This window comes from Hyaena hyaena, unplaced genomic scaffold (genome assembly GCF_003009895.1).
Source record: "Hyaena hyaena isolate Hyena2069 unplaced genomic scaffold, ASM300989v1 scaffold_98, whole genome shotgun sequence".
In the NCBI taxonomy this organism is placed as follows: Eukaryota; Metazoa; Chordata; class Mammalia; order Carnivora; family Hyaenidae; genus Hyaena; species Hyaena hyaena.
The window spans coordinates 594,431-618,767 of record NW_024080730.1 but is presented as its reverse complement, the minus strand read 5'-3'; the positions used below and the strand labels follow the sequence as shown (position 1 = coordinate 618,767).

The window sequence follows — 24,337 nt, the reverse complement described above, 5'->3', positions numbered from 1 at the left end:
GAAGCCGTCGGAGGTGCGGCCGTGAGCAGGTGAGAGAGTGCTGGCTGACAAGGTCACAGGGACGAAGGCTGGGCGGGACAGCTGGTGAATGGAGCAGGGCAGGGTGGGGAATGTTCTGGAGAGTGGAGAGTTCGTGTGGAGGAAGGCCTGGCAGGTTGATCAGGCTGTGGACTTTGTCCACAGGGCAGCAAGGAACCAGGATAGGTTTGTCCTAAGAGGGCCGGGCAGCGTGGGACCGGCCGACCCCACCTCGCCCAGTGAGCTGGCAGGAGTGTTGCAGGCCGGCAGAGGGGACTGGGCAGGGGACACTCAGAGAGGGGCTGGGACTGGGCAGCGGGCAGGCTGCTCCCTCCGGGCCGGGCAGAGACTCCCTGGAGCTGAGTGGTCCTTCCAGCCCCCTTAGGTCCCCTCGGCCGCCAGGCCGGGCCCCCAGAGCTCTAGGTTTGCCTTCGGCCACGCACCTGGGCCCTGCTGGCCACCTGCCATGCTGCCCGACGGTGACCGTGGGTGACGCAAGAGAATGAGCAACCCTGCTGCTCGAGTGAGACACCAGAGTGTGTCACTTCCTAGGGTACAAGTGTGATAGCGTCTGAGAGCACGCAAGCCACCCTGACGGTGTCCGCAGACTGGGGAACACAGATGTCAGGGACTGTTTGCTACATTCATGGCTGCCCTTGTCTCAGACTCAGGGGGTTCCCCAGGTGCTGTAACCACGAGTGCCCCGAGTGAGGCCAGCTGCCTCCTGCAAGAAGTCCTCCGGGGTGGATCCTGAAGGTTTGGCATCTTGCCTTCCAGTCTGAGCCCAGAACTACTCTTTGGCTCCTGGCAGATCGGGTGCCTAATGCTGTCCTGGGGGCCAAGATGCCCAGTGCAAGCCCCATCCTCCCGAGGCTGCCTGGGAAGAGGGAGAGGGTCCCCGGTGCCCCCCAGCCCCTCAGGGACACAGCACAGCTTTCCTCTCACGGTGTTTATTGGTCCCTAAGGGCAGCTCTTCTCTTGAGGGAGGCCGAGCACGCTCATATTTACTGGGCTCCGAAGACAGGGCGGTTCACGTGCTCCGGGGAGGCCAGGAAGGCCTTGAGCTTGGGCCGGGCGCTGAGGCGCGCCACGTAGGCCGAGAGCAGAGGGAAGGAGTCCAGGCAGCCGGGAGCCAGGACCTGGTGATTCAGCAGCAAGTCCAGCAGGTTGTAGTCCGCGAAGGAGATCTGCAGGGCAGGGGCGTGAAGGGGCTTGAGCAGGGTCAGAAGAGAGAGGGGCTTGGGGCGCCTGGGCGGCTCAGTCGGTCAAGCGTCCAACTTCGGCTCAGGTCATGATATCCCAGTTTGTGGGTTCGAACCCCGCGTTGAGCTCTGTGCTGACAGCTCAGAGCATGGAACCTGCTTTGGATTCTGTGTCTTCCTCTCTCTCTGCTCCTCCCCTGCACATACTGTCTCTCTCTCTCCCCACCCCCAAATAAATAAATATTAAAAAAAAGAAGAAAAGAGAGGAGCTGCAGGGAGCCAGACTACTGGTTGTTCCAATGAACTTGCCACGACCCCCCCGGGCCTCAGTGTACCCTTCCGAGAAATGGATCTACAATGGACAGGACCCAGCACCCACCTGGTCGCCCACAATGAAGGCCTGGCCCCCCTGGTTCTGGATCAGCAGGGTCTCGAAAGGCTTCAAGTGACCCGCCAGCCCCTGAATATACTGGGCCTTGCCTTCCTCCTGCAAAGGGCGGTGGTTCAGCGGTGGCCCCGGCATGCCTGGCCGGGTGACCTCCCGCCCCGCCCCACCTCTGCTCACGTAGTTGTGGTGGATGAGGTGGCTGCAGAGCCTGTGCAGGTCCTCCACGCCGTCGTTCACCATGTCCACCAGCGCCGCCTCCCGCGGGTCTTTGCCGTAGAGCCCTGGGTCGGCAGCGGGGCAGCCGGGCTGGGTCAGTCCAGGCCGGTCCTCCGCTGCTCCTCTCTCTCTCCCCCAAACACCCGCAGGCCTCGGGCTTGGGCCACCAGATCCCCCGATGGGGAGGGCCCGCGCTGCCCGACCCTGCTGCCCCCGTCTCCGAGAGCCCGCGGGGTGGGCCCGGCTGAAGAGCGGGCGTCTTCCGGGTCCCTTCCGGGTCCCATCCAGGTCCCATCCCGAGACTCAGGAATTCCCGGCCCAAATGGCCCCGAGTCCCCCGGCCCCAGATCTATCCCCTGCGAGTGTGAACCAAGCCCCTGGTGCACACGCCCTAGGCCTGAGGAGGAGCTGCGTGTGGGGCCGGAACAGAACTGGGCCGTGGGCACTGGTGTGTCCACGTGCAGTGCAGGACAGCACAGGGGCAGGAAGAGGGGGCCTCTCCTCTCTCCCCGGGTCCTGCAGAAGTAAGGGTAGGCTCGGCCTGGCTGCTACCACTGCTCCCCTGTCCCCTTCCCTGACTGTCACATCCTGCTGGGACCCATGACTTTTCTAGAATCCCCAGTGTTAGCCAAACCAGAGGCAGCCACGTCTCTAAGCCACGTTGCTGCCAACGTGGTCACAAGGCCACAGGCTTGCTCACTGTGAGCACGGGTTTTCCAGATTCAAGAGACGCCAGAGCAGGAAGGCACGGGCAGGAGGTCTGCCCGGAAGCCCCTGGTCACACCGGCAGCGGCCTCTAGCCCTCCACCAGCACCCACGTGGGGCTGGCGGCCTCCTCTGACTTGTCACCCGGGAAATGGGCACAGGGAGCCCACCTGGCACGGCCTGGCCGGCAGCCCCAGCCCCACAACCCGGAGCCCTCATCACCAGGCCCTGCCCTTTCCTCTAGGGTCACACGGCCTGACCCCAGAAGGGCACAACTCTGGTTCTCGGGTGCCCCAGCACACCTGAGTGGGGCCCATCAGGTGCTCCGCAGGACCGGGCTGCCCGAGACCTTGGAACTCACCAAAGGTGCGGCCCAGGTGTCGCAGGATGGCATTGGACTGGTACAGAGTGAGGTCTCCGTCCTGGAACTTGGGGAGCTGCCCGTACAGCTGCGGGGGGGGGGGGGGACAGCTCTGTCAGAGACGCTGAGCTGGGCTGCCCCCCCTCCCCCCGCGCTGCCCAGCCCCCGACCCCCCCTCTGGGCACCGGAGCCGCTCACACAGGAGGCCTTGAGTGGGCCCTGCAGCCAGGCGTCCTTGGTCACCACCTCTTCCTTCCAGCTCTGGCCCTGGTCGGCCAGCAGCATGCGCATGGCCTCGCAGCGCCCTGGGGGAGGGGAGACCAGGGTGGGGGAGGGAAGCACAGGGGAGGGGAGGGGAGAACAGGGTGGGGAGGTGGGTGCGCAGAGACCCCCGCGCGTTCTGGGGAGGGGTCAGGAGTGTGGGGACAGGACAGACACTCCGGCGTCAGGGCCTGCTGAGAAGATAAACCGCGGGGAAAGCGTGGAGATGGGAACGCAGGCAGGTGGCCAGCGCGCAGCCAGACAGGGATGGCGAGGAGGCAGCCCGGGGAAAGCCGGACCTGGCGCCGCCCCGCCGCCCGGCCCCGCCCGCACGACCCAGGCCCGAGCGAGCCCCCGCGCTGGGTCGGTGCCCCGCACCCTCCGGAACGCACCTCGGACGGGGAAGTAGACGATGGTGTAGGGCGGCACTACAGAGAGACAGACAGACAGACAGGGAGATGAAAGAGGACCCCCACGGAGCTGCGGGGAGGCGGGCGGGGGGAGGTGGAAGAGGGGGACAGATCCCCCCCGGGAGAGAGGGAGGTGGCTCAGCCTCGGCCCCACCCCCCACCTGGTCCAGACACTACTCACTAGCGGCGGTGAAGTGAAAGAGCGGCAGGAAGTGGCGAGGAGCCCAGTGACCTTATATTTATGGTTGTCCCACCCCCTCCTCCCTTCCCGCCCCACCCAGGAATGCGCCAAGCACTGAGCGCAAGTTGGCCCTGGGTAGGGCTGGCTGAGGAGGGGGCAAGGCCGGACAGACTCCCCTGCTCCTCGGCAGGGGTACCCACCTGCAGGGCACTGACTTTCCCATCCCACAGCCTCCACCCCTGTCCAGGCCACACCCAAACCCACAGAACTCAGGGCCCACAGAGGGCGGGGTCAGAGGACCTACCAGCGGCTGGGCCCCAGCCCAGCACACAGTAGGTACTCATTAAATGCTTCTTGCAGGGGCGCCTTGGTAGGCTCAGTCCCTTAAGCGTCAGTGAGTTCGAGCCTGCATTGGGCTCTGTGCTGACAGCTCAGAGCCTGGAGCCTGCTGCAGATTCTGTCCCCCTCTCTCTCTGCCCCTCCCTGCCCCGCCCCTCCCCAGCTCTCTCTTAAAAATAAACATTTTAAAAAAATGCTTGTTGCATGAATAAATACAACTTCAGTAGACGCATCCATTGACTCATCCTCTCTCTGGGATAATAATTAGAGCAAACCCTTAGGGGCTGAGCCCTGTGCTGAGAACTTTTTGTAAATTGTAACCGTAGGACTTGGTATTGTTCTGATCCTCATTTTACAGACGGGGAGCTGAAGCACAGAGAGGTTAAGTGACTCTCAATTTCTCAAGGTCGCACAGCTAGTAAACAGGATTTAAACGCAGGTCTGGGTAGCTTCAGGGGCCTCACTTTTTTTTTTCTTTCCCCAGGGGCCTCATTTTCACCCTCGGTCTTTCTTCTGCAAAGCCCTGTCATCTCCAAACCATTTTCTGACCGAGTCTAAGTGCTGTGCATTCTTTAAATACTGACTGGGGACATGGGTGGATGGCAAGATACACAGCCTGAAATGTAAAGGACCCGAGAGGGCTGTTTGCTTCTGGGCGGAGTCCAGTGCCTGCCTCCATCCGGCACCCCCAGCCCACTTCTGGCTGCCCCTTCCTGGGGAGGAGGGGGAAGGGGGTGTCCCAGCGGGTGCGGTGGTCTTTCCCCCGGAACCGGAGCTTGGCTGGAGCAGATGGCTCAGCCTGGTTTTCCTGTCAGAGCCACAAGGAGAGAGAAAGGGATTCTTGCCCTGGTGAAGTGCCCATCTAAAGCCCGGGGGAATCCCAAAGGCACCTAATCAGAAGCATCCCTGAGCCTGGGGCTGGGAGGGGTGGGGGAGGGGTGCCAGAGCTGGGTTCTATCCATGCCTCACAGCTGGAGGAACATCTGCCCAGCACTTAGCAGCTTACAAAGAGCTTTCGAATAAATGGTCTCATTTTATCCCCACCACATCCTGAGAGGGAGGGAGGCTTGCTCCCATTATACCGATGGGGACATCAAGGTTCACAGGGGTCCGTGCACCCGCTCTGGCGTGGAGCATGCATGCCCTCCCCTTGTGGATGGGAATCAAAGGCCTGGGAGACCCCTTCCCGTCCAGCGGGCCGGCCTCCTGCCGGCTCACACCCTCCAGCCATCATGCTCAAGTCCCCTGGGCAAGCTCTCCCTTAGGTCCATGGGGCTCTCTTCGGTGGTGTTCCAGCTGGCTGCTTTTACCCACAGTCCTCTGGCTCCACAGGCAAAGCCCGTGGACTAGTTCTGTGACCAGCCTGAGGCTTCCCCCTCTGAGGTCCAGAAGCAGTTTTCCCAGTCCAGTGTGCCAAGAACCTCCCCGTGTCCGACCCCCACCTCCAGCCCATGTGTCTATGAGCACCTGTCTTTAGCAGGTTTTTTTTTTTAAATGTTTTATTTATTCTCAAGAGAGAAAGAGACGGAGCATGAGCAGGGGAGGGGCAGAGTGAGAGAGGGACACAGAATCCGAAGCAGGCTCCAGGCTCCGAGCTGTCAGCACAGAGCCCGATGCAAGGCTCGAACTCACAAGCCATGAGATGACCTGAGCCGAAGTCAGACACTCAACCGGCTGAGCCACCCAGGCGCCCCGTGTCTTTGGCAGTTTTTTAAATATAAATAAACAGCTTTATTGCTACTTAAATTTCACCCTTATAAAGTGTACATTCTGTATGGCTTTAGTATAGTCAGTGTGATATAATTCCAGAACATTTACATCCCCCCAAAAAGAAACCCTTCAGTGTGTATCAGTACATCGCCTGTTTCCACGGCTGAGTAATATTCTATTACATGGATATACACGTTTTGTCTCCCCATTTCTACACTGAGGGACGTTTGGGTTGTTTCGCTTTTTGGCTTTTATGAATCTTGCTGCTGTGAACATTTATGAGAAAATTTTTGGTGTGAACTTACGCTTTCAATTCCCTTGGGGCCATACCTAGGGGTGGACTTGCTAGGTCACATGGTAGCTCATTTTGAGGAACTGCCAAATTCTTAACCAAAGAGGCTGCATCGTTTGACAAACCCAGCAGCAGCATGTGACGGTCTTTGCCACATCTTCGCCGGCACCATTACAGTCTGTCTTTTCCACTCTTGTTATTCCGGTGATGCGAAGTAGGACCTTGGCATGGGTATGTGTGCCAAGCTTGGGCTGGCTGGTGGGGAAAGGGCGGAGAGGGAGCCATCATCTTTGCCCTCAGAAGAATCACAGCTCAGAGTAGAGGAAACAGATGCGAGGCTTCATTCGCACACTGATGAATATGGATCAGGCCACGAATGGGCTAGACATCATGGCAAAAGGCCAAACTAGGTAAGAGATGGTCTCCACTCTAATGGACTCTCTTTCAGAAGAATATAAGGCCTTCAGGGGCGCCCGGGTGGCTTAGTCGGTTAAGCGTCCGACTTTCGCTTTGGTCATGATCTCTCGGTTCGTGGGTTTGAGCCCCGCTTCGGGCTTTGTGCTGTCTGCCAGCTTTGAGCCTGGAGCCTGTTTCAGTCTGTGACTCCCTCTTTCTCTGACCCTCCCCTGCTCACGCTGTCTCTCTCTCTCTCTCCTAGAAATTAATTAAAAACATTAAAAAAACATTAAAAAAAAAAAGAAGAAGAATATAAGGCCTTCAGCAGCCGCCTGTCCACCCATCCACCCATCCACCTTCATCCATCTCTCTGTCTGTCCATCTATATGCCCATCTACCCAATCATCCACCCATCCAACAACCAAACATTTGGCCAGTGGTCCATCAAAACATCCACCTCTCTATATATCCACCCATCCACCAAACCACCCATATACCACCCCCAGTCATCCTCTACCTGTCTATCCATCCATCTATCCATTCACTCAACTATCTATCGGTGCAATCTTCCATCCATCCACCTATCAACTAATTATTAGCCTATTTACACATCCTTCCATTCAATCAGCTTCCTATCTGTCAGTCCATCCACCCATCCATCCATCTGTCAACCACTGATCCACCTGGCCATCCTAGACACTGGAGCTGGAGCTCCAACTTGGCTAAATTGGGCTGGGCAAGTCAAGGGCATCAAGATGAATACCCTATCATGTTTGATGTTCATTGAACACAAGTGAGGAAGTATTTCCAAGCCAGGCTTCCCCTACCCGGACACAAAGTCTTCGTTTCATGATTGAAAATACTTCTGGGGCATCTGGGTGGCTCAGTCGGTTAAGCGTCTGACTTCGGCTCAGGTCATGATCTCGTGGTTCGTGAGTTCGAGCCCCGCATCGGGTTCTGTGTTGGCAGCTCAGAGCCTGGAGCCTGTTTCAGATTCTGTGTCTCCCTCTCCCTCTGCCCCTCTCCTGCTCACGCTCTGTCTCTCTCTGTCCCAAAAATTAAAAAAATAAACTATAAAAAAAAATTAAAAAAAAAGAAAACACTTTTATCCATGAGACTCTGACCAGTCAGCGCCCCTACTACCTTGGCTCAAACTTTGGGACACACATTTCTAACCACTTCCCACCTTAGATGGTCATGTGGGCCCAGAGTCACTCATCATACATGGCATCCACCATTTGTCAAGTCCTTCCTAAGTGCCAGGAAACTTCTAGGCCCTCCATTTAATTTTCACAAAGGCACCACGAGGCCTAGGTCAACCCCTATTTTCCAGATAAGGAAACTGAGGTTCGGAGAGGTGAAATACCTTGCCAAGGGTCATACAGTGAGTACATGGGGAAATCCAGGCCTGCAGGCCTTTTCTAAGACCTTGAAGAAAATGGCAGAATTCCTATATCTGAAGGTTGTTTGCCATAGGCTGTCTGGGATGTAGTACACCCCTGGCCTCCAGGAGGTGAGGCCCCAAGTACAGAGGGCTGGAGGCTGCTGAAGGCTGAAACTTCAAGTGGTCAACTTGAACGGTCACAAGGAGCCCTTCCCACCCTTGACCATCTGGTTGGCGTCCACTCACCTCTGGATGCTGACCTTTCCTCAAGTGCTCAGCCCTGCCCAGGGCTGCGTGGGGGCCGTTCCCTCTGCCTGCTGGCCACCCCTCCCTTCACGTGGTCACTCCCATCGTCTCTCTGGTCCTGGCTCACACGCCACTTCCTCGGCCCCCCAGTCACAGCAAGGTCCCCATTCTCCTCGCTCTTGACAGGCTGTTCTCCTCCACAGTCGTTCTGGGTCTGCTGAATGCACATCTCCCACCAGCCACTGGGGAAGGGCCCCCAGCATCCGGGAAGGCGCGTAGCAGGTGCCACAAACACTTGTTGAAGATGCCGCCCCTCTGGAATTTTCTCCAGCCTCTGGCCGTCATACCCCCTCCAGGGCCTGACCCCTGACCCCTGCCTCCCCCCGAGGGCCTCCACCTAACATACTCCGTTGGACCCCAGCGCCGGGACCCTCCACATCCACAGCTGATCCCCGCCAGGTCCCAGTGCTCACCCAGGGCTGAGCACAGGTTACACACATGGGCGGGCAATGCCTAAAAGGCGTCCCCGTCCTCCCGTCTCCTCCATGAAGCCCCCCTGATGCCTGGACCAGCGTTCCCAAGTACTTAGACTGTCTGGGGCCCTTTCCTGAGTCAGATGTGCCTCGGGATAGACATGGTCCGTCCGTGTAGCCCCAGCGGCTGGCCTGAGACCCAGTCCCAGCCTCAGATGGGTGGCCACTCGTGTGGCTGCGGGAGGCCGGAGCCACCGGCTCGGGTGGCAGGTGTCTGCGGGATCTGTTTCCCTCAGACAAAGGCTGGTGCGGGGGGCAGGTGAATAAATCATGAGGGGCCTGGAGCGGGGCCGGGGCAGGACAACTGACCTCATTCTGGGAGGTGAGACGCAGGCGGCTGGTCAGTCGGAGGGCCAGGGGCATAACAAGGGGGCACAAGAGGCCAGTGGGAGCTGCCTGGCCCCGCCCCGCCTTTCTCCCTGACGAGCAAGAGGCCGGAGGTCAGCAGAAGGTAGGTGAGAGGTGCTGGCCGGAGGTGGGGAGCCTCAGAGCGACTGTGGGGCTCTGGGTGGGGAGAAGGGGGTATGTCTAGGGCCAGGCTGTGGGGAGGGGCTGTCTCTCCAGAATCCAGGAGTCACCCTGGGAGGGGGGAGGGGAGGGAGATTAGGAAGAGCCAGGATGGACAGACAGAAAGACAGACGGACCAACAGAGAAGGAGTCTCATGCAGCGGAGGGAGGGGGGCAGAGAGACGGGCATGAGTGGTCAGAGAGACCCACAGAGACAGCCGGGCAGAGGTCAGCAGAGCGCAGGGGGTGGCCAGGGGCTGCAGGAGAGACAGAGAGATGGGCACGGAGCGGGGGCGGAGAGGGGCAGCGAGCAAGGCCGAGACAGAGGGGCGAGGGGGCGCAGAGACCATGAGCCAGAGAGGCCAAGTGACTAGAAGTCTGCAAGGGCGGCCCAGTGGGGGCCCCGGGGCGTCTGCGGCCGGCAGGGGGCCGGGGCCGGGCGGGTTGGGGGAGGCGAGGATTTGGGTGAGCAGCAGGGGAGAGCCTGACCAGCCTGTGGAGAGAGGAGCAGGGGAAGGGTAGCAGGGAGCCGGTGGGCACCGCGCCCACTAAACCACCCTCCCACAGGAGCGGGCCGACCCGAGTGGGAGCAGGAGGCGCCAAGCCCTCATCTCCATGGCCCTTCCCCAGGGCCAGGCAGGTGGCAGCCCCCCCGCGGGGGACCCCAGCCCCTCTGAGGGCTCTCCAGGGCCCAGCCGGGCCCCTCCCAGCCCAGCAGCCGCCAGGCAGCAGGCACTCCGGGAACTGAAGGCCCAGGTGCAGGCAGCCTATGGGCAGGTAAAGGGGACAAGGGTGTGGGGCTGTCCTCACCTGAGGGCGCCAGAGGGAGCAGCGGGGATCCCGCACCCCACCCGGGACCCTGTGGGGCAGACCCAGGCAGAGCTCAGGGAGGGGCCCCCGGACGTGGATGTTGCTGGAAGGTCAGCTGCCCAGGAGGGAGGCTGGCGTCTCTCCCCACCTCTGCCCTCGCTGAACCCGTGTCCAGCCCGCAGCACCCAGAGTTCTCCCCCTTCTGCTCTTCACCTGAGTACAGGGTTGGGGGGCTGGTCCGGGCAGCGGTGCCGAGGGTGGCCAGGTGCTCTAAGGTGAGAGCCAGGGTCCTGGCCTGGAGGGGCAGGAACTTCCGGGACTGGGCCAAGATGGCCGCCTCTCAGGACAGGGTCTGCAGAGGTCATACCACCGTTCTGAGGGGAGAGGTGCCCCAGCCCACCCTCGCACACCGGGCACCTGGTTTCCCCCTGCCGGGTCCAGGCCCTGCTTCTGAAGACATTAAATCTCTCCTGATTGGGGGAGATTTAGGGGTAGGGGTTGGGGGCGAAAGTGCTGGAGAGGAGGGGCCCGGAAGACCCTCCAAGTGAGCGCAGGGAGGCTGTGCCTTCCAGGGGCCCTTGGGTCCTGAGTGGCCCCCCCTCACCAGCAGGGATGCTCAGAGATAATCCTGGATTAGGACCCAAGCCCCTGGGCCCAGGGCTCCCCGCCTGCCCACCCGCTCCCAATCTTCCCCGCAAAACCCCAGGAAAATCCCCTGCAGCGCTCCCAGACTCTCACTGGGAGCAGCTGGGGGCAGGCAGGAGCCCACAGCATCCGCCGAGGCCCAGCCCTGGGCTGCCCCTCGGGACCTCAGGCCTGGCATGGTTCGGGAGCCCATGGGAAACTGTGCCAAACGGCCTCGACATCGGGGGCCTAAGGTAGGACCACTGAGGGGGAGAGGCCAAGGTCAGGGGGCTGGGCTGGAGCCTGGAAGGTTCTGGGGGGTGGGCAGAGCCCTGCGTGAGGACTGGGCTGGGGTTAGAGGTGGAGCACGGCAGGGGGGTTGGGGGGTGGTTCCCACCACCCTAGACCAATCAAGATTTCCCCGGGCAGGCCCCAGACTCTGGCCCATCCTGGCCTTGGCTCCCAGGACCACTGGGCTTTCCCGCCAAGCTCATTAGGCCCCGAGGTGCCCCTCCAGCCGCCCTGGGCGCTGTTCCTGCTCTCTGCCAGTCAGAGACAGGGGGTGCAGAGCTTGAGCTGAAGGTTCCCATTCTGCCACTGGCTTTCTGAGTGACCTTGGTCCAGTCCCTTGCCTTTTCGGGGGCCCTCCGTTTGCCCAGTTGAACAGGAAGGGGGTGGACCCTTCCGGCCTAGAGTATTGATGGGTGAAGGCCCCCGCCGTCCTGTGCCAGGTTCCAAAGACGGGAGAGGCTGGTGAAGGCGGGTGGAGGGGCCACCGCCCCGGCTCATAGCTGGCTCTGCCGCAGGACCACTGGCAGTGGCCCAGCTCCCCCCCAGGGGGCTCCCGCCACAGCCCAGGCCCCGGTCCGGAGGAGCAGGGGGCCCCTGGGCCGGGCACCCAGGGTTACTCGGTGCTCAGCAGCCTGGTGGGGCCCGCCTGCATCTTCCTGCGGCCCAGCATCGCCGCCACCCAGCTCGTATGTACGGCCGCCCCTGCCTTTGCCTCACCCCTGCCTCTCCTGGCATGGGCGGAGAGGGGTGTTTGGAGCAAAGGCACACAGTTCCTGGGGCAGGGGGTGGGGGGGACAGAGAAGAGCAGAGAAAACAGAAACAGGAGCTAGCAGGGGGGAGACCCAGGGAGACACACCAGGAGAGAGAGAAGAGAGGAACAGAGAGAGACCCAGAGACCCTCAGACAGCCACCAAGGGGGTGGGCAGGGAGGTAGCAGGGCCTCCGAGAGGGACAAAGAGAGACCAAGAGCGACACACGGAGGTCCCCAGGGCCAAGTCTGGGGCTCTGCCCCCCCCCCCGCCATCACCGCTGGCAAATGGAGCTCTGTGACCTCGACAAGGGTGGGGGCGGGAGGTGAGCAGAGGTCTGGGCAGGGAAGGGGCCCCTTCCTGAGCGGTGTCGAATGACACAGGCCCTGCCCGTGCGTGTTGGGGGTGCCAAGTGGGGAGCCCCAAAGAACAAGAGGAGGGGTGCAGTGCTAGGGTGGTCCAGGGAATTCTTAACCTCTCTGTGCCCCCCGCCCCCCAGGACCGGGAGCTGCGGCCGGAGGAGATTGAAGGTAAAGGGTTTTGGAAAAGACTAGTCTCCAGAGGGGTGGACATAGGTGGGGCACACAGGGTGGGGGCACCGGGTGGGGCCTCGGTGGTCTCCACGAGGAAGGAGATCACGGACATGGGGACAAGATCAAACAGGGAGGGGCTGACAGAGCCCCCAGCTGTCAGCTCCCAGGCCCCATTCGCCAGGTGGGTCTCATTTCCCTTTTATGTTTATTCACTCAGCACACACCTCCTGGGTGCCCACCGTGGGCCTGGCCCTGTGCTCAGCACGGGGAATGGGGCCAACTAGACAGATATAGCTCTTGTCCTCTGGCGACAGATGTCAGTGAGTCAACAAGTACAAATGGTGCTGAGCGCTCGCAAGGAAATGAACAAATGGGCTGGAGGGGATCGAATTTAGAGGGAAGGCTTTCTTGAGTAGGTGACATAAAGGCCAGAGGAGGGAAGAATGTTCCAGAATGTGAGCCCTAGGAGCTCCATGAGGTTAGGGATTGTTTCCTTCCTTCCTTCCTTCCTGCCTGCCTGCCTGCCTGCCTGCCTCTCTCTCTCTCTCCATTCCAGCCTGCTTGCTTGCCTACCTTATCCCCAGTACCTACAGCAAAGCTTGGCACATAGTAGATGCTCCTTAAATATTGGTTGAAAGGATGAATTAAAGAAATAGCACATGCAAAGTTCCTGAGACAGCAAAGAGAAACTGATGTTCACAAGGAGGAAATGATTAGACCAAAGGAAGAAGGAAGGGTGTGCTGGTCCAGGCTGGGGTCCGGGGGAGGACGAGTGGGAACGACTGACCCTGCACTGCCCGGCAGAGCTGCAGGTCGCCTTCCAGGAGTTTGACCGAGACCGGGACGGCTACATCGGCTACCGGGAGCTGGGCGCCTGCATGCGGACGCTGGGCTACATGCCCACCGAGATGGAGCTCATTGAGATTTCACAGCAAATCAGTATGTGCCTCAGACCTGCCCCGACCCCAGTTCTCCAGAGGCCATGGCCATGGCTTGAGCAGCTGGGTGGCCCAGGGAACAGAGGTGCCTACACAGGGTGGCCCCCAGGGCCGGGGACCCTGGTCATTCCCAAGGTGCTTTCTCTGTCCCTGAAGAATCTCACCATCCCCTACAAGGTGGGGAGGGCAAGGACCATTATCCCCACTTTTTAGATGAGGAAACTGAGTCTCTGAAAGCTTAAGTGACTTGGCTAAGGTCACAGAACCAGAGTCAGGTCACCGGAGCCAGAACTTAAACCCAACCAAACTCTCCAAGAAAAGAAAAGCCACCAGAAAGCACAGATGGTCCAGCCTGTGGGGCCCAGCGAGAGAGAAGGACCCATTTAGTGGGGAGAGGGACGCAGGCCAGGAGGGCCAGGGCGGTGCAGGGGCCTCTGATCGCCTGGGGTCCCTGACGGGCATGGCCCCCAGGTGGCGGAAAGGTGGACTTTGAGGACTTCGTGGAGCTGATGGGCCCCAAGCTGCTGGCAGAGACCGCAGACATGATTGGCGTCAGGGAGCTACGGGACGCCTTTCGGGAGGTGCGGCCCCTGGGGCTGGAGGGAGGGCCGGGGCTTCGGGTCGGCTGCTGCGAGCGGGGGCTGTGCGTGAATGCATGGTTTGGTTGGGGACTCAACGCCTTGACCGACGCCACCACAGTTTGACACCAACGGAGACGGCTGCATCAGCTTGGGGGAGCTGCGGGCAGCTCTCAAGGCCCTGCTCGGGGAGCGCCTCAGCCAGCGGGAGGTGGACGAGATCCTCCATGACATTGACCTCAACGGGGACGGCCTGGTGGACTTCGAAGGTACTGCCCGCTGCCCTCCACACTTAGTGCCAACACCCTGGGAGGCTTTTAAGAGATTAAGGGAACGATAAAAGAAGCATCACTACCGCGTGCCAGGTACTCTGTGTCCTCTCCCCAAGAGCTGGACAAGAAAGTCAATTCTTAGGAAGGCGGGAGTACTTAGCAAAAGATGTGGATGGAGCCAAGATCTGAAGCCAGGCGGGCTGAGCAGAACCCAGTTCTTCCTCTATATTGCATTCCCCCAGGGGGAAAATAAGGGTTCAATAATGATAGGAAGCCAAGGAAAATCGGTATGTAGAAATTCTCCGAAGTAGGCCCCAAAGTTGTTCCTGAGCTTCCTAGCAGCCAAAGCAAAGAGGAAAATAGGTTCAGTTACAAGGTTTGGGGTTTTTTGTTGTTGTTGTTGTTGTTTCTTTGTTTTGTTGTGTCCATAAAGCAAACCCCTCTTCTTAGCCTGAAGGCCTATCCCCTACCAGATCCAGAAGACTCCCTTGCGGGCTCTGCCCTGGACCGTACTCCCTTCCAACTCAAGGCCAATATATTGGTCTCACCCCTCCTGGGTCCAGATTGCAGACCTGCAACCTTGGCTTTGTCCTGGCAGAGTTTGTGCGAATGATGTCGCGCTGAGCCTGCACGGAAGCTGGAGGCGGGAGACAGGACTTGGGGCCACAGCCACTGCTGCCAGCTGACCCCCTCCCGCCGCCTCCCTACCCTGCCTGTGTGCAGCTCCCTGCTCTGCCCTCACCTGCACCCCTACTTCCCCACCAAACCCCATTGCCCATCCTGGACTCTCTGACAATAAAGTATCTTGGAGTCTGGGGATGGCTTTTACCGCTCACTTGTTTACCCCGGAGGACCCAGTATTTGGCCGCCCAAAAGTTCAGTCCTGGATTATAAGACCCCTTGACCGTGAACTCCAGGTGGGCAGAGGCCCTTTCTGGATTCTGGGCCCCTCCCAGCGCAAGTGTCAGGAACCTTCCCTAGATGAGTAAGTGCCACCTGCTTCTCCCAGAGCTGCGATGAGCCCTGGCCCCTCATCCTGCAAAAGGCTCCTGCCAGGGCCAGGCTGACAGGGGGTAGAGCAAGGGAGTGAGGGCTTTGCCAGGGCCAAGCTCATGTTCCCTGAGAGGGAGAAGGGGCTCAGAGGTCAGCTGGGAGGAGTGAGTGAACCGACAGGCTCTGGCTGTTGGCCCCTTCGGATACACATCAGCTTCGGGGTTCCCGCCCCAAACCCCCGAGTGTGGCAGGGGCGAGGATGGCGTGTCTGCCTCTCCCAGGTGGTCTCTGCTCCGAGCTCCCTTTGGGGTAGCTGAGGGGAGGCCGGGTCGGCCTCAGCTCAGAGGCTGTCCTGCCCAATCCTGCTTCCTCGCCCTCTCTCTCTCTCACACTCCTGACTTCATCTCAGGGCCTGCTTCCTGGGGGACCCGAACGCCACGTCTCCTCACTCCAGCGCTGCCCGTGGTCTTCAGAGCCCCATTTTGCAAACTGAGGAAACCAAGAGGCTGAGCCAAGCAGCTTGGCCCGAGGTCACACGGCCCCACGGCCATCCCTCCCGGCCCAGCCCATGCGGCCCGCGCTGCCAGATTATTCTTCCGAAAGCGTTACTTGTGTTTTGCCACACTCCTGCTCAGGAACGGGCCCTGCCCACCGCCCCCCTCCCGCCCCCAGACTAGCACCAGAAGGCTCTGGGAGGGTGAGCTGGCATAGAGTCACACACAGTTAGGACGAAGCAGAGGTGGGACTCACACCCAGGCCCTGGGATTCCAAAATCACGGTGTCAATAAGAGGGTCTCAGGCTCCAAGAGCTGAGCCGCAGCCTGACCTCTTGGTCAAGAAGGGTAGAGGTAACAGCGCCCCCGCCTGGTCTTCCCCACCGATGCTGCCAGCAAGATGGCCTTGGGCAGCCACCCCAGGGTCCCGCCCAGCCCAGAGCCCGCACACCGAGGTGCCGGGGCTGGCGGCCGGGGCCTCAGCACCACTGGCCCACCGATCCCAATTAATCCCTAATACTCAATTAGGCGATCTCTCCTGCTGGTCTGGTAGGCCTGGGGATGAGGAGCCACCCCAGCCCCGGAGCTTCTCTGGGCGCTCCAGCCCACCCTCCACCGGCTGGCACACGTGGCATCACTGCCTGAGATGCCCGGCCCCTCCGCAGGGGGCTGGGGGTGGTGTTGGACGTGTGTCAGGGGAAGGCCGGCATCCTGCTGGGCTCTGCCTCCCGCTGCCCCCTGGCTCCCAGCCTGGCAGGCTCTATGGGTGGGGCGGGCGGGGGGAGGGGGGATGGTGATGGGAGGGTTTTAATTGGCTGCCGTGTATCAGCTGGCCCCCAAAGTGCCCACAGCTCCCCCAAATCTCATACATGCCTTCCTACCCCCAAAAAGCTGCTGGCCTAGAAAGTTCTGACAAAGTAACTGCTGGAGGAGGGACCAGGGCCGGGAGGGAACAGGGCAGAGATGCTGCTGAGCCTTGAGCCCCTTCTCCGCCTAATGGGGACAACTGCCACCCAACTCCATGGACCGCTGCTAGTTGGAGGGGCTGGAGCTGAGGTCTTCCGGTTTTCCAAAAGAAACTGTAAAGTCAGGCTTACTGACATGAAGTCCACTTTATCCTTCTTTCTTTGATTAGAGAGAGAGAGAAAGCACACAAGCAGGGGAGAGGGGGAGAGGGAGAGAGAAAGAAACCCAAACAGACTCCATGCCCAGTGCAGAGCCAGATTTGGGGCTCGATCCTACAACCCTGGGATCATGACCTGAGCCAAAGTCAAGAGTCGGACACTCAGCTGATGGAGCCACCCAGGTGCCCCAATTAAATCCACTTTAAATAGTTTGACTACGGACTCCAGCATTCAATAAGGTGTACACACGTTACATGAGCTCAATGAGCTTTTATGTGTGTGTGCACTCAGGGAACCATCACCCACATCAAGATGTTACATCCACTTACTTTATTTAGAACAGTGCGAGGCTTACAGAATTATCTTCAAGATTGTACGGGGCAGGGGGGAGGGGGGTGTCCCTGTACACACTTCACCACAGCCAGCTTCTCCTGTGTGTTAGTCAAGGCTCTCCAGAGAAACAGACCCAATAGGAGGGGTGTGTGTGTGTGTGTGCGCACGCATGTGAAGCTATTTATTGTAAGGAATTGGCTCAGGTGATGACGGGTGCTGCACAGTCCCAAGTGGACAGTCAGCAAGTGGGAGAGCCCCGGGAACTGGTGATTGAGTTCCAGTCTGAGCCTGAAGGACTGAGAACCATCAGAGTTCATGCTGCAAGTTCTAGTCTGAGGGTAGAAGACAGATGTCCTGCCTCAACACTCAAGCAGGCCAAGTTCCCTCTTATGCAGCCTTTGTGTTCCATGTGGGTCTTCAACTGATTGGATAAGGCCCACCCACCCACCATGGGAAGAGCCATCTGCTTTACTCAGTCCTTCAATTCAGCAGATGTTAATTGCATCTAGAGACACCCTCGCAGTCACACCCAAAGTCACGTTTGACCAAACATCTGAGCATTTGGGACCCAGGCACGTTGGCACTTAACATTAACCATCACACGCTATTAGTATCTTATGTTAGAATGTATCTTATGTTAGAATGGTCCATTCCTGGGATGCCTGGGTGACTCAGTCGGTTGAGCATCCGGCTTTGGCTCAGGTCATGACCTCGCGGTTCATGAGTTCAAGCCCTGCATCAGGCTCTGTGCCAACAGCTCAGAGCCTGGAGCCTGCTTCAGATTCTGTGTCTCCCTCTCTCTCTGCCTCTCCCCCACTAGTGCTCTCTCTCTCTCACTCAAACATAAATAAACATTAAAAGTTTTTAGGGCGCCTGGGTGGCTCAGTCGGTAGGGCATCTGACTTGGGCCCAGGTCAGGATCTCATGGTTCATGAGTTTGAGCCTTGCATCTGGCTCTGTGCTGACAGCTCAGGGCCTAGAGCCTGCTTCGGATTCTGTGTCTCCCTCTCACTTACACTCTGTAAGCGAGAGTACATCTCTGTACACTCTCCCCTGCTTACACTCTGTCTCTCTCTCTCAAAAATAAATAAACATTTTTAAAAAAAGTTTTTTTAAAGGATGTGGATATGGCATCTTTATAGAAAAGCATTTAAAAAATTAAAAGTAAATAAAAAAGAAAAAAAGAAAAAATGTTAATATATATATATGTTTAAAACATTATATTTGTTTAAAAGCCCCTGGTTTAGCCTACTTGGGCGTACCAGGACTCTGTGAGGCAGGATGGTTAGGTCTGAGTTTCAGTTCTGGTGCCTTCTGTCCTGTCTCTGACCTGGGGCAAGTCACTGCTCCTCTGAACCTGAGTCGGGGTCTGTGCCGACAGCTCAGCTTCAGATTCTGTCACCCTCTCTCTCTGCCCCTCCCCCCCCTCAGAAATAAACATAAAAATGGGGCGCCTGGGTGGCTCAGTTGGTTAAGTGACCAACTTCGGCTCAGGTCATGATCTCGCAGTTCATGGGTTCGAGCCCCGCGTCGGGCTCTGTGCTGACAGCTCAGAGCCTGGAGCCTGTTTAGGAATCTGTGTCTCCCTCTCTCTCTGACCCTCCCATGCTCACGCTGTCTTTTTCTCTCTCAGAAATAAATAGAACATTAAAATTTTAAAAATAAATAAACATTTTTTTTTAAAAAAAGTTAAAAAAGAAAAAAAGAAACCAAAATTTGGGTGCTATACTGCTTCTAGGCCCTCTCAGCCGATAGAGGAGATATGCATGTACACTGACCTGTGCACACACAATTTTTAAATATTTCTGTACATAACTTACTATATCTATATTGAACTAAACACGAGCTCATATCGAGGTCTCCAATGCCGGGCCATCGTCACATGGACCATGCCAGCCTCCTCCCCTCGCTTACAAGTAACTTCTCATTCCAGAAATAGGGAACCGTCCATCTTCATTTACATACTTTTCAATTCCGGCGCCCGTGTGCGGTGATTTCAGAGTTGCCAACCCCCCCCGCCCCCCACCGGGAATCAGCTTCCACTAGAGTGCGGTGCTCCCTTGTAGCTCCTCTGCCTTCCTTGCCACAGATTACACTCATTTCCAGATTAGCACTTTACCCCTCACCCCTTCAGTGAGGCCACCTCGTACGTTTGTAAAACAGCTACATTCCTTTGTCACATTCTTCATTGCATCCTGGGATCCCCGACCTCCTAAATGATTTTTAAAAGTTTGCATAAAGCTTACTCTTTATGACGGATGCTTAATATCGTGCGTCCACCATTACGGTATCATACAGAATAGTTTCAAGGCCTTAAAAAGAAAAGGGGGCAACTAGGTGGCTCAGTCAGTTGAGCATCCCACTATTTTTTTTTTTTTTTTACTGTTTATTTGTTTTTGAGAGGTAGAGAGAGACAGAGCATGAGCAGGAGAGGGGCAGAGAGAGGAGACACAGAATCCAAAGCAGCCTTCAGACTCTGAGCTCTCAGCACAGAGCCTGATGCAGGACTTGAACTCACAAACTGGAAGATCACGACTTGAGCCAAAGTCGGATGCTTAACCGACTGAGCCACCCAGGCACCCAGAGCATCCCACTATTGATCTCAGCTCTGGTCTTGATCTCAGGGTCATGAGTTCAAACCCAGCATCGGGCTCCAAACTGGGTGTGAAGCCTACCTAAAAAAAAAAAAAAAAAAAATCCAGGGCGCCTAGTGGCTCAGTTAAGTATCCAACTCTTGATTTCAGCTCAGGTCATGATCTCACGGTTTGTGGGTTCAAGCCCCATATTGGGTTCTGTGCTGACAGCTCAGAGCCTGGAGCCTGCTTTGAGTTCTGTGTCTCCCTCTCTCTCTCTCTGCCCCTCTCCCACTTGTGTTCTGTCTCTCTCTCTCTCAAAAATAAACATTTTTTAAAAATTTAATATGAAAGAACATTATAAAAAATACATAAATAAACTTTTAAACAACTATTTAAAACATCCCCTGCTCAGCTACTTAATTCTACTCATCACCTCATCACCCCTGGCAACCAGTAATTGGTTTACCTTATGTCTAAGTTTGCTTTTTTTCAGAATGCCGTCCAATTGGAATCACACAGTATATGGCTTTTTCAGACTGGCTTCTTTCACTCAGCAATATGCCTCTCCGCATCTTTTCACAGCTAGATAGATGATTTTCTTTTATTGCTGAATAATAGTTCATTATAAGGATATACCACAGTTTATTCATTCACCAGCTTCTTCTGGGAAGACTTCTGTGATGTCACCAAGCAGGTTCCTACCTCTAAATTGCAACGCATACTATACCAGTCTTCCCATTGCCTTCTGTTCTGGGTGCCTTCGCTTCCCTGTCCGTCTCTCGCCTGGCATGGAGGATAGAGTCAGAAAAATGTCTGTTGAATGAATGGATGGATGGATGGATGGATGGATGGATGGATGAATGAATGAATGTCCTGGAGCTGAGGAAAATCTACAGACCTGGGGCATGAGGGGGTATACAAGGCCAGAAAAGTTTAGAGGAAAAGTAGCCTGGGAGAAGGGGTTTGTGTTTGGAGGAGAGTCTAAGATCTAGGGTTACGAGGAATGAGATTTGGGGGGAGGGGTCTGGGTAGAGAAATGGATAGAGAAGAGGGGAATGACCATTTATCCACACAACCACCCTATACGACAGTTATTATTAGCGTCCGCGTCTTAGAGATGGGGAAACCCAGGCATGCTGAGGTGAGTAACACGCTCAGGAGGAAATCGCTAGTGGGGGTAGCGTGAGGTTCGAACCATCATCTTATTTAACTCCAGTCGATACTCTCATCATCAGTTTGGGACAGAGCCCGACGTAGAGTAGTCAAGGGAGGTGAGCCGTTCCTGCTACGGTCGGTACGAGTCACCGGGCTCGGGGGCCAGGCTGAGGGGGCTCTGAGGTTGCCCTCGCACCTAATCCCAGCCTAGACCCGAGGACTAGGCAAACGAGAAGCCGAGGCGCGGCGGTAGCGTTGGTGAGGGACCCGTTGCCATAGGAACACACGGAGGCTTGGGGAGGAGGGCGCATGCGCAGACCGGGGAAAAGGGTGTCGAACCGGTGAAAGGTGACGTAAAAGCGCACGGGGTGAGACGCAGGGCTCCGAACGTCAAAGCCCTGCGTCCTCCGGCACCCAGAGCGGTGGAAAGGCGCGCTCGGGGGTGGCGGCGGCGGCAACAACAGCCCCAGCTGGACCGAGACCAGGCAGCGCGAAGCTGACGTGCAAAACAGCGCGAGTGAGGCGTTAGGGCGGCGCCCGCGCGGGGAAGACCCCTCCGCGTGAACCGCGGCGGACCGGACCAGGGTCCCGGCTTCCGAGGCCCCGCCTCTCGGGCCTTGGGACTAATCGGATTGAGAGCGCGCCGGCCTGGACCGCGAACTCGCCAATTGCGTAGGGCGTCAGCCACCGCCCAATCCGGAGCAGACAGGTGCGAGCCCCGAAAGGCGGAGACCAATCAGCAGCGGTTGCGGCCTGTTGGGGCCGGTCTCGGCCAATGAGGAGGCTCGAGTGACATCTTCGCGCACCAATAGGGAGTGAGAGAGCGTTCGTGCCCGCCTACCCTTCCGGCCTGAGCTCTATTTACCAGGGGCGTGCGGCCGGTTTACCAATCAGAGCGCGGCCGAGCGGCCAGGCAGCCAACCCCGGAGGAGCGGCCGGCCGGCGTCCGCCGCACCCGAGAGTTGGGGATGTCCTACAAACCCATCGCCCCCGCCCCCAGCAGCACCCCCGGCTCCAGCACCCCTGGGCCCGGCACCCCGGTCCCCACAGGTGAGGATCCAGCTCTACCCCTGCTCACCTGCCCGGGTGGTCGAGAAGACGGCCTGAGTTCTGCAACGCTGGGCCTGCCGCCTACCCTCGCTGAGCCTCAGTTTGCTGGCCTGTGAAGTGGGCGTGGTCACGTAAGGGCTAGTCGGTGGAGCGCAGGGGGAGGGGTTTGTCCCTGAAGTTGAGCGCCTGAAGCGAAGCGTCCCCTTGGAGGGAATCGGGCGACTCCGCTCGGGGGCTTGGAACGCTGGGAGGAGGCGTCCTGGCCCCGCGCTGACCTCTTAACTCGCGCGTGTTGCAGCCGGAAGTGTCCCATCGCCGTCGGGCTCGGTGCCGGGAGCCGCTGCCCCTTTCAGACCCCTGTTTAACGACTTTGGACCGCCCTCCATGGGTTATGTGCAGGTGAGTGGGGCTGAGGGGTTGCCTCTGGATGGGGACTGGAGGTCCCCTCGGAGCCCGGGTTCATCGCCCTGTCCTCTTTTGACGCAGGCTATGAAGCCACCGGGCGCCCAGGGCTCCCAGAGCACCTACACGGACCTGCTGTCGGTCATAGAGGAAATGGGCAAAGAGATCCGGCCGACCTATGCCGGCAGCAAGAGCGCCATGGAGCGCCTGAAGAGAGGTAAGTGAGGCCGCCACCCTCCCTGTTCGAGACAGTCCTCCATTGGGAAGGGAAGGACGTCTGAAGGCCAAGCCTAGACGGGGGCCGGTATCACTATCCAGAGCGGTGTTTTGAACGGACTTGAAACTGAGTCAGCTTTCGGGGAAGGACCAGGGCATTTGTATTTCAACAGGGCAAACAGGACGAGGAACAGCCACGTCCCTAATCTCATGAGGCCCCTCATTAGATTATAGCCCTTGTCCTTCACGGACAGGGCGTAGAGGGGGAGGGGTCTTTGTCCGGGGGGTGGGGGCGGGACTGTGGAGGGTCCCCTACGTTACTTGCGCGTCCCCACCTCAGGCATCATCCATGCCCGGGCCCTAGTCAGAGAGTGCCTGGCAGAGACAGAGCGGAACGCCCGCACGTAACAGGACGCGACTCTGCCTCCGAGTCTGGACCTTTCCCGGCCACTGCAGAGCACCTGCTTCTCCCTGGCCTTCACCCTGAGTTGCACTTCCCAGCCTGGGCTTCCTGTCCTGTCTCCCTTGGTGGGTGCCCTCCAGGAACCAGGGGGCAGCTCTCAACTCCAGTCGACAGCACTAACTGGGACTCTTGCAAGAGTTAGCAGCGAGGTCACTGTGAGTCCCACCCATGACCTGCCAACAGTGTTGATCCAACTGGAGCTTTCTCCTTTCTGTGGCCCCCACCACTCAGCGCTTACCCAGGACTTTTCACCACTTTTCCCAGACCCCTCCCGTAGCCGGGCCTCCCGGGGCCTCTCACCTCCCTGCCTTGTCTCCTGGGCCATAGCGACTCTTTTTTCAGTGTCTTTTGCTAAATATGCCCTTTTTGTATAAATAAAAGATAATTTGGAGTTGTTCTCTCTCATCTCTTAGTCTTTCTGAGTCTGGTATTTCTGCTAAGCCAGGCGGAGATTGGGAAGGAGGGGACTCACAGAGGGGAGAGGGTGGGTGCAGTGGTGGGAGAGAGAGCAGCCGAGCCTGGCCTGGCCCCTGCTGTCGCTGACTTTGGTTGGAACCCGGCCCTTCTCCGGCCCTCAGCCTGCCCTCAGCCTGCCCAGTCGTAAGTAGTGGAAAGGGTTGAACTTTGGTAGCTGGGAGCCCTGCCCTCCTACACATGGTGCCACCAGGGGGCAGCGCAGGGCCTTGGCAGCCTCCAGGCTGGAGGGCACTGTCTCCGCCTGGGCCTAGAGGCCTCTTTCTCTGGATTGGCAGTGATGTCTGGCAGCGTGGAAATGTCAGTTCATGTAAGCCAGGCCCTCACATGCCCTAATGCCCTAACATCTTAAACCGAATCAGCCATGGGAAGCTCTGAACACATCCTGACTCCTCCAGGGAGAGGGGCCACGGCCGCTTCCCTCCCCCCAGCCCCTGGGAAGCGGAGCCAAGGGGAGAGGACTGACTTCCACAACGGGTGAGTCCCAGCTCGGTGCTGCCCTCCACGGTCCCAGCACCTTCCAGCCTGCTGGGTGTGGCCCCATGAGCCCAGCCCTTAGGTGTCTCAGCCTTTGCCCAGGGTATGGTTGGCCAGACTTGTGGACCCGGAAGGTATCAATGGGGAAGACCATGGGGCCCCATTCAGGGGCTAGACCACGGCTTCCGAGTGCCTGCAGCCCTCTGCCGGGGTGGAGAGCCCAATGACGCTAGAGGCCCGGGGCGCTGGAACCCCACCCCCTAGGGACAGGCAAGTCTTAGACCAGCTTCTCGCCAGACTTTGGGGGCCGTGCGGCATTGCCCCGACCCCGGGCCCGAGGCTCGAGGGCTGGGAAGAATGGGGCTGGGTCCACGGCACACAGGACGGTCGGGCCGGGGTGGAGATAGAAGTGTTCAGGGGACCCCAAAGAGCCCAGAGGGAGTACAAGGCGCCAGCATTTGGAGAGCGGCCTCTTCCCCTGCCGCCTGGGGGAAGGAAGGCTGGGGCCGCCCTCCGCCGCCGCGGGCGGGGCTGCCGGGACCCCGCAGAAGTGGGGAGGGCCAGCCAGGGCCCAGGAAAGGGGCGGGGCGGCCGCGGTGACGCGGCGGGCGGCGGGGAGGGACAGCAGGGGCGCCG

General features: G+C 58.6%; 3 protein-coding genes across 5 annotated transcripts; 2 read left to right on the top strand and 1 right to left on the bottom strand.

Annotated features, from left to right (window-relative positions):
• Window positions 1-952: 952 nt before the first annotated feature.
• On the bottom strand, window positions 953-3,815 carry GSTP1 (glutathione S-transferase pi 1). The gene is made up of 7 exons (XM_039235504.1): window positions 3,743-3,815; window positions 3,544-3,579; window positions 3,089-3,195; window positions 2,891-2,978; window positions 1,786-1,889; window positions 1,600-1,707; window positions 953-1,205 (listed from the first exon to the last, which is right to left on the bottom strand). Coding segments are annotated over exons 1-7 (627 nt in total). The 5' UTR covers window positions 3,744-3,815; the 3' UTR covers window positions 953-1,022.
• Window positions 3,816-9,334: 5,519 nt separating this feature from the next.
• CABP2 (calcium binding protein 2) lies at window positions 9,335-14,722 on the top strand. Of its 2 annotated transcripts, none has more exons than XM_039235494.1 (7): window positions 9,335-9,377; window positions 9,717-9,926; window positions 12,123-12,153; window positions 12,961-13,095; window positions 13,566-13,675; window positions 13,794-13,941; window positions 14,543-14,722. In XM_039235494.1, the coding sequence occupies exons 2-7, from the start codon at window positions 9,765-9,767 to the stop codon at window positions 14,566-14,568; spliced, it is 612 nt and encodes a 203-aa protein (XP_039091425.1). In that variant the 5' UTR covers window positions 9,335-9,377; window positions 9,717-9,764; the 3' UTR covers window positions 14,569-14,722. The 2 variants fall into 2 exon arrangements, with proteins under 2 accessions (XP_039091425.1, XP_039091424.1); XM_039235493.1 differs by lacking the exons at window positions 9,335-9,377; window positions 9,717-9,926 and adding exons at window positions 10,781-10,837; window positions 11,390-11,560.
• A 6,322-nt stretch (window positions 14,723-21,044) lies between these two features.
• On the top strand, window positions 21,045-23,155 carry CDK2AP2 (cyclin dependent kinase 2 associated protein 2). 2 transcript variants are annotated; one of them, XM_039235349.1, is made up of 4 exons: window positions 21,045-21,669; window positions 21,968-22,068; window positions 22,156-22,288; window positions 22,628-23,155. In XM_039235349.1, the coding sequence occupies exons 1-4, from the start codon at window positions 21,588-21,590 to the stop codon at window positions 22,693-22,695; spliced, it is 384 nt and encodes a 127-aa protein (XP_039091280.1). In that variant the 5' UTR covers window positions 21,045-21,587; the 3' UTR covers window positions 22,696-23,155. The 2 variants fall into 2 exon arrangements, with proteins under 2 accessions (XP_039091280.1, XP_039091281.1); XM_039235350.1 differs by lacking the exon at window positions 21,045-21,669 and adding an exon at window positions 21,709-21,800.
• The last annotated feature ends 1,182 nt before the right edge of the window (window positions 23,156-24,337 follow it).

Excerpts from the sequence above, each read along its gene's own strand:
- CABP2 (XM_039235493.1), top strand. The coding sequence starts at position 10,781 with ATGGTTCGGGAGCCCATGGGAAACTGTGCCAAACGGCCTCGACATCGG. Across the intron at positions 13,096-13,565 it reads TGAGATTTCACAGCAAATCA|GTGGCGGAAAGGTGGACTTT; the intron begins GTATGTGCCTCA and ends CATGGCCCCCAG. Across the intron at positions 13,676-13,793 it reads TACGGGACGCCTTTCGGGAG|TTTGACACCAACGGAGACGG; the intron begins GTGCGGCCCCTG and ends ACGCCACCACAG.
- CDK2AP2 (XM_039235349.1), top strand. The coding sequence starts at position 21,588 with ATGTCCTACAAACCCATCGCCCCCGCCCCCAGCAGCACCCCCGGCTCC. Across the intron at positions 22,069-22,155 it reads CCTCCATGGGTTATGTGCAG|GCTATGAAGCCACCGGGCGC; the intron begins GTGAGTGGGGCT and ends CTTTTGACGCAG. Across the intron at positions 22,289-22,627 it reads CATGGAGCGCCTGAAGAGAG|GCATCATCCATGCCCGGGCC; the intron begins GTAAGTGAGGCC and ends TCCCCACCTCAG.
- GSTP1 (XM_039235504.1), bottom strand. Across the intron at positions 1,890-2,890 it reads ACACCTGGGCCGCACCTTTG|GGCTCTACGGCAAAGACCCG; the intron begins GTGAGTTCCAAG and ends CTGCCGACCCAG. Across the intron at positions 1,206-1,599 it reads CCTTCATTGTGGGCGACCAG|ATCTCCTTCGCGGACTACAA; the intron begins GTGGGTGCTGGG and ends CCTGCCCTGCAG.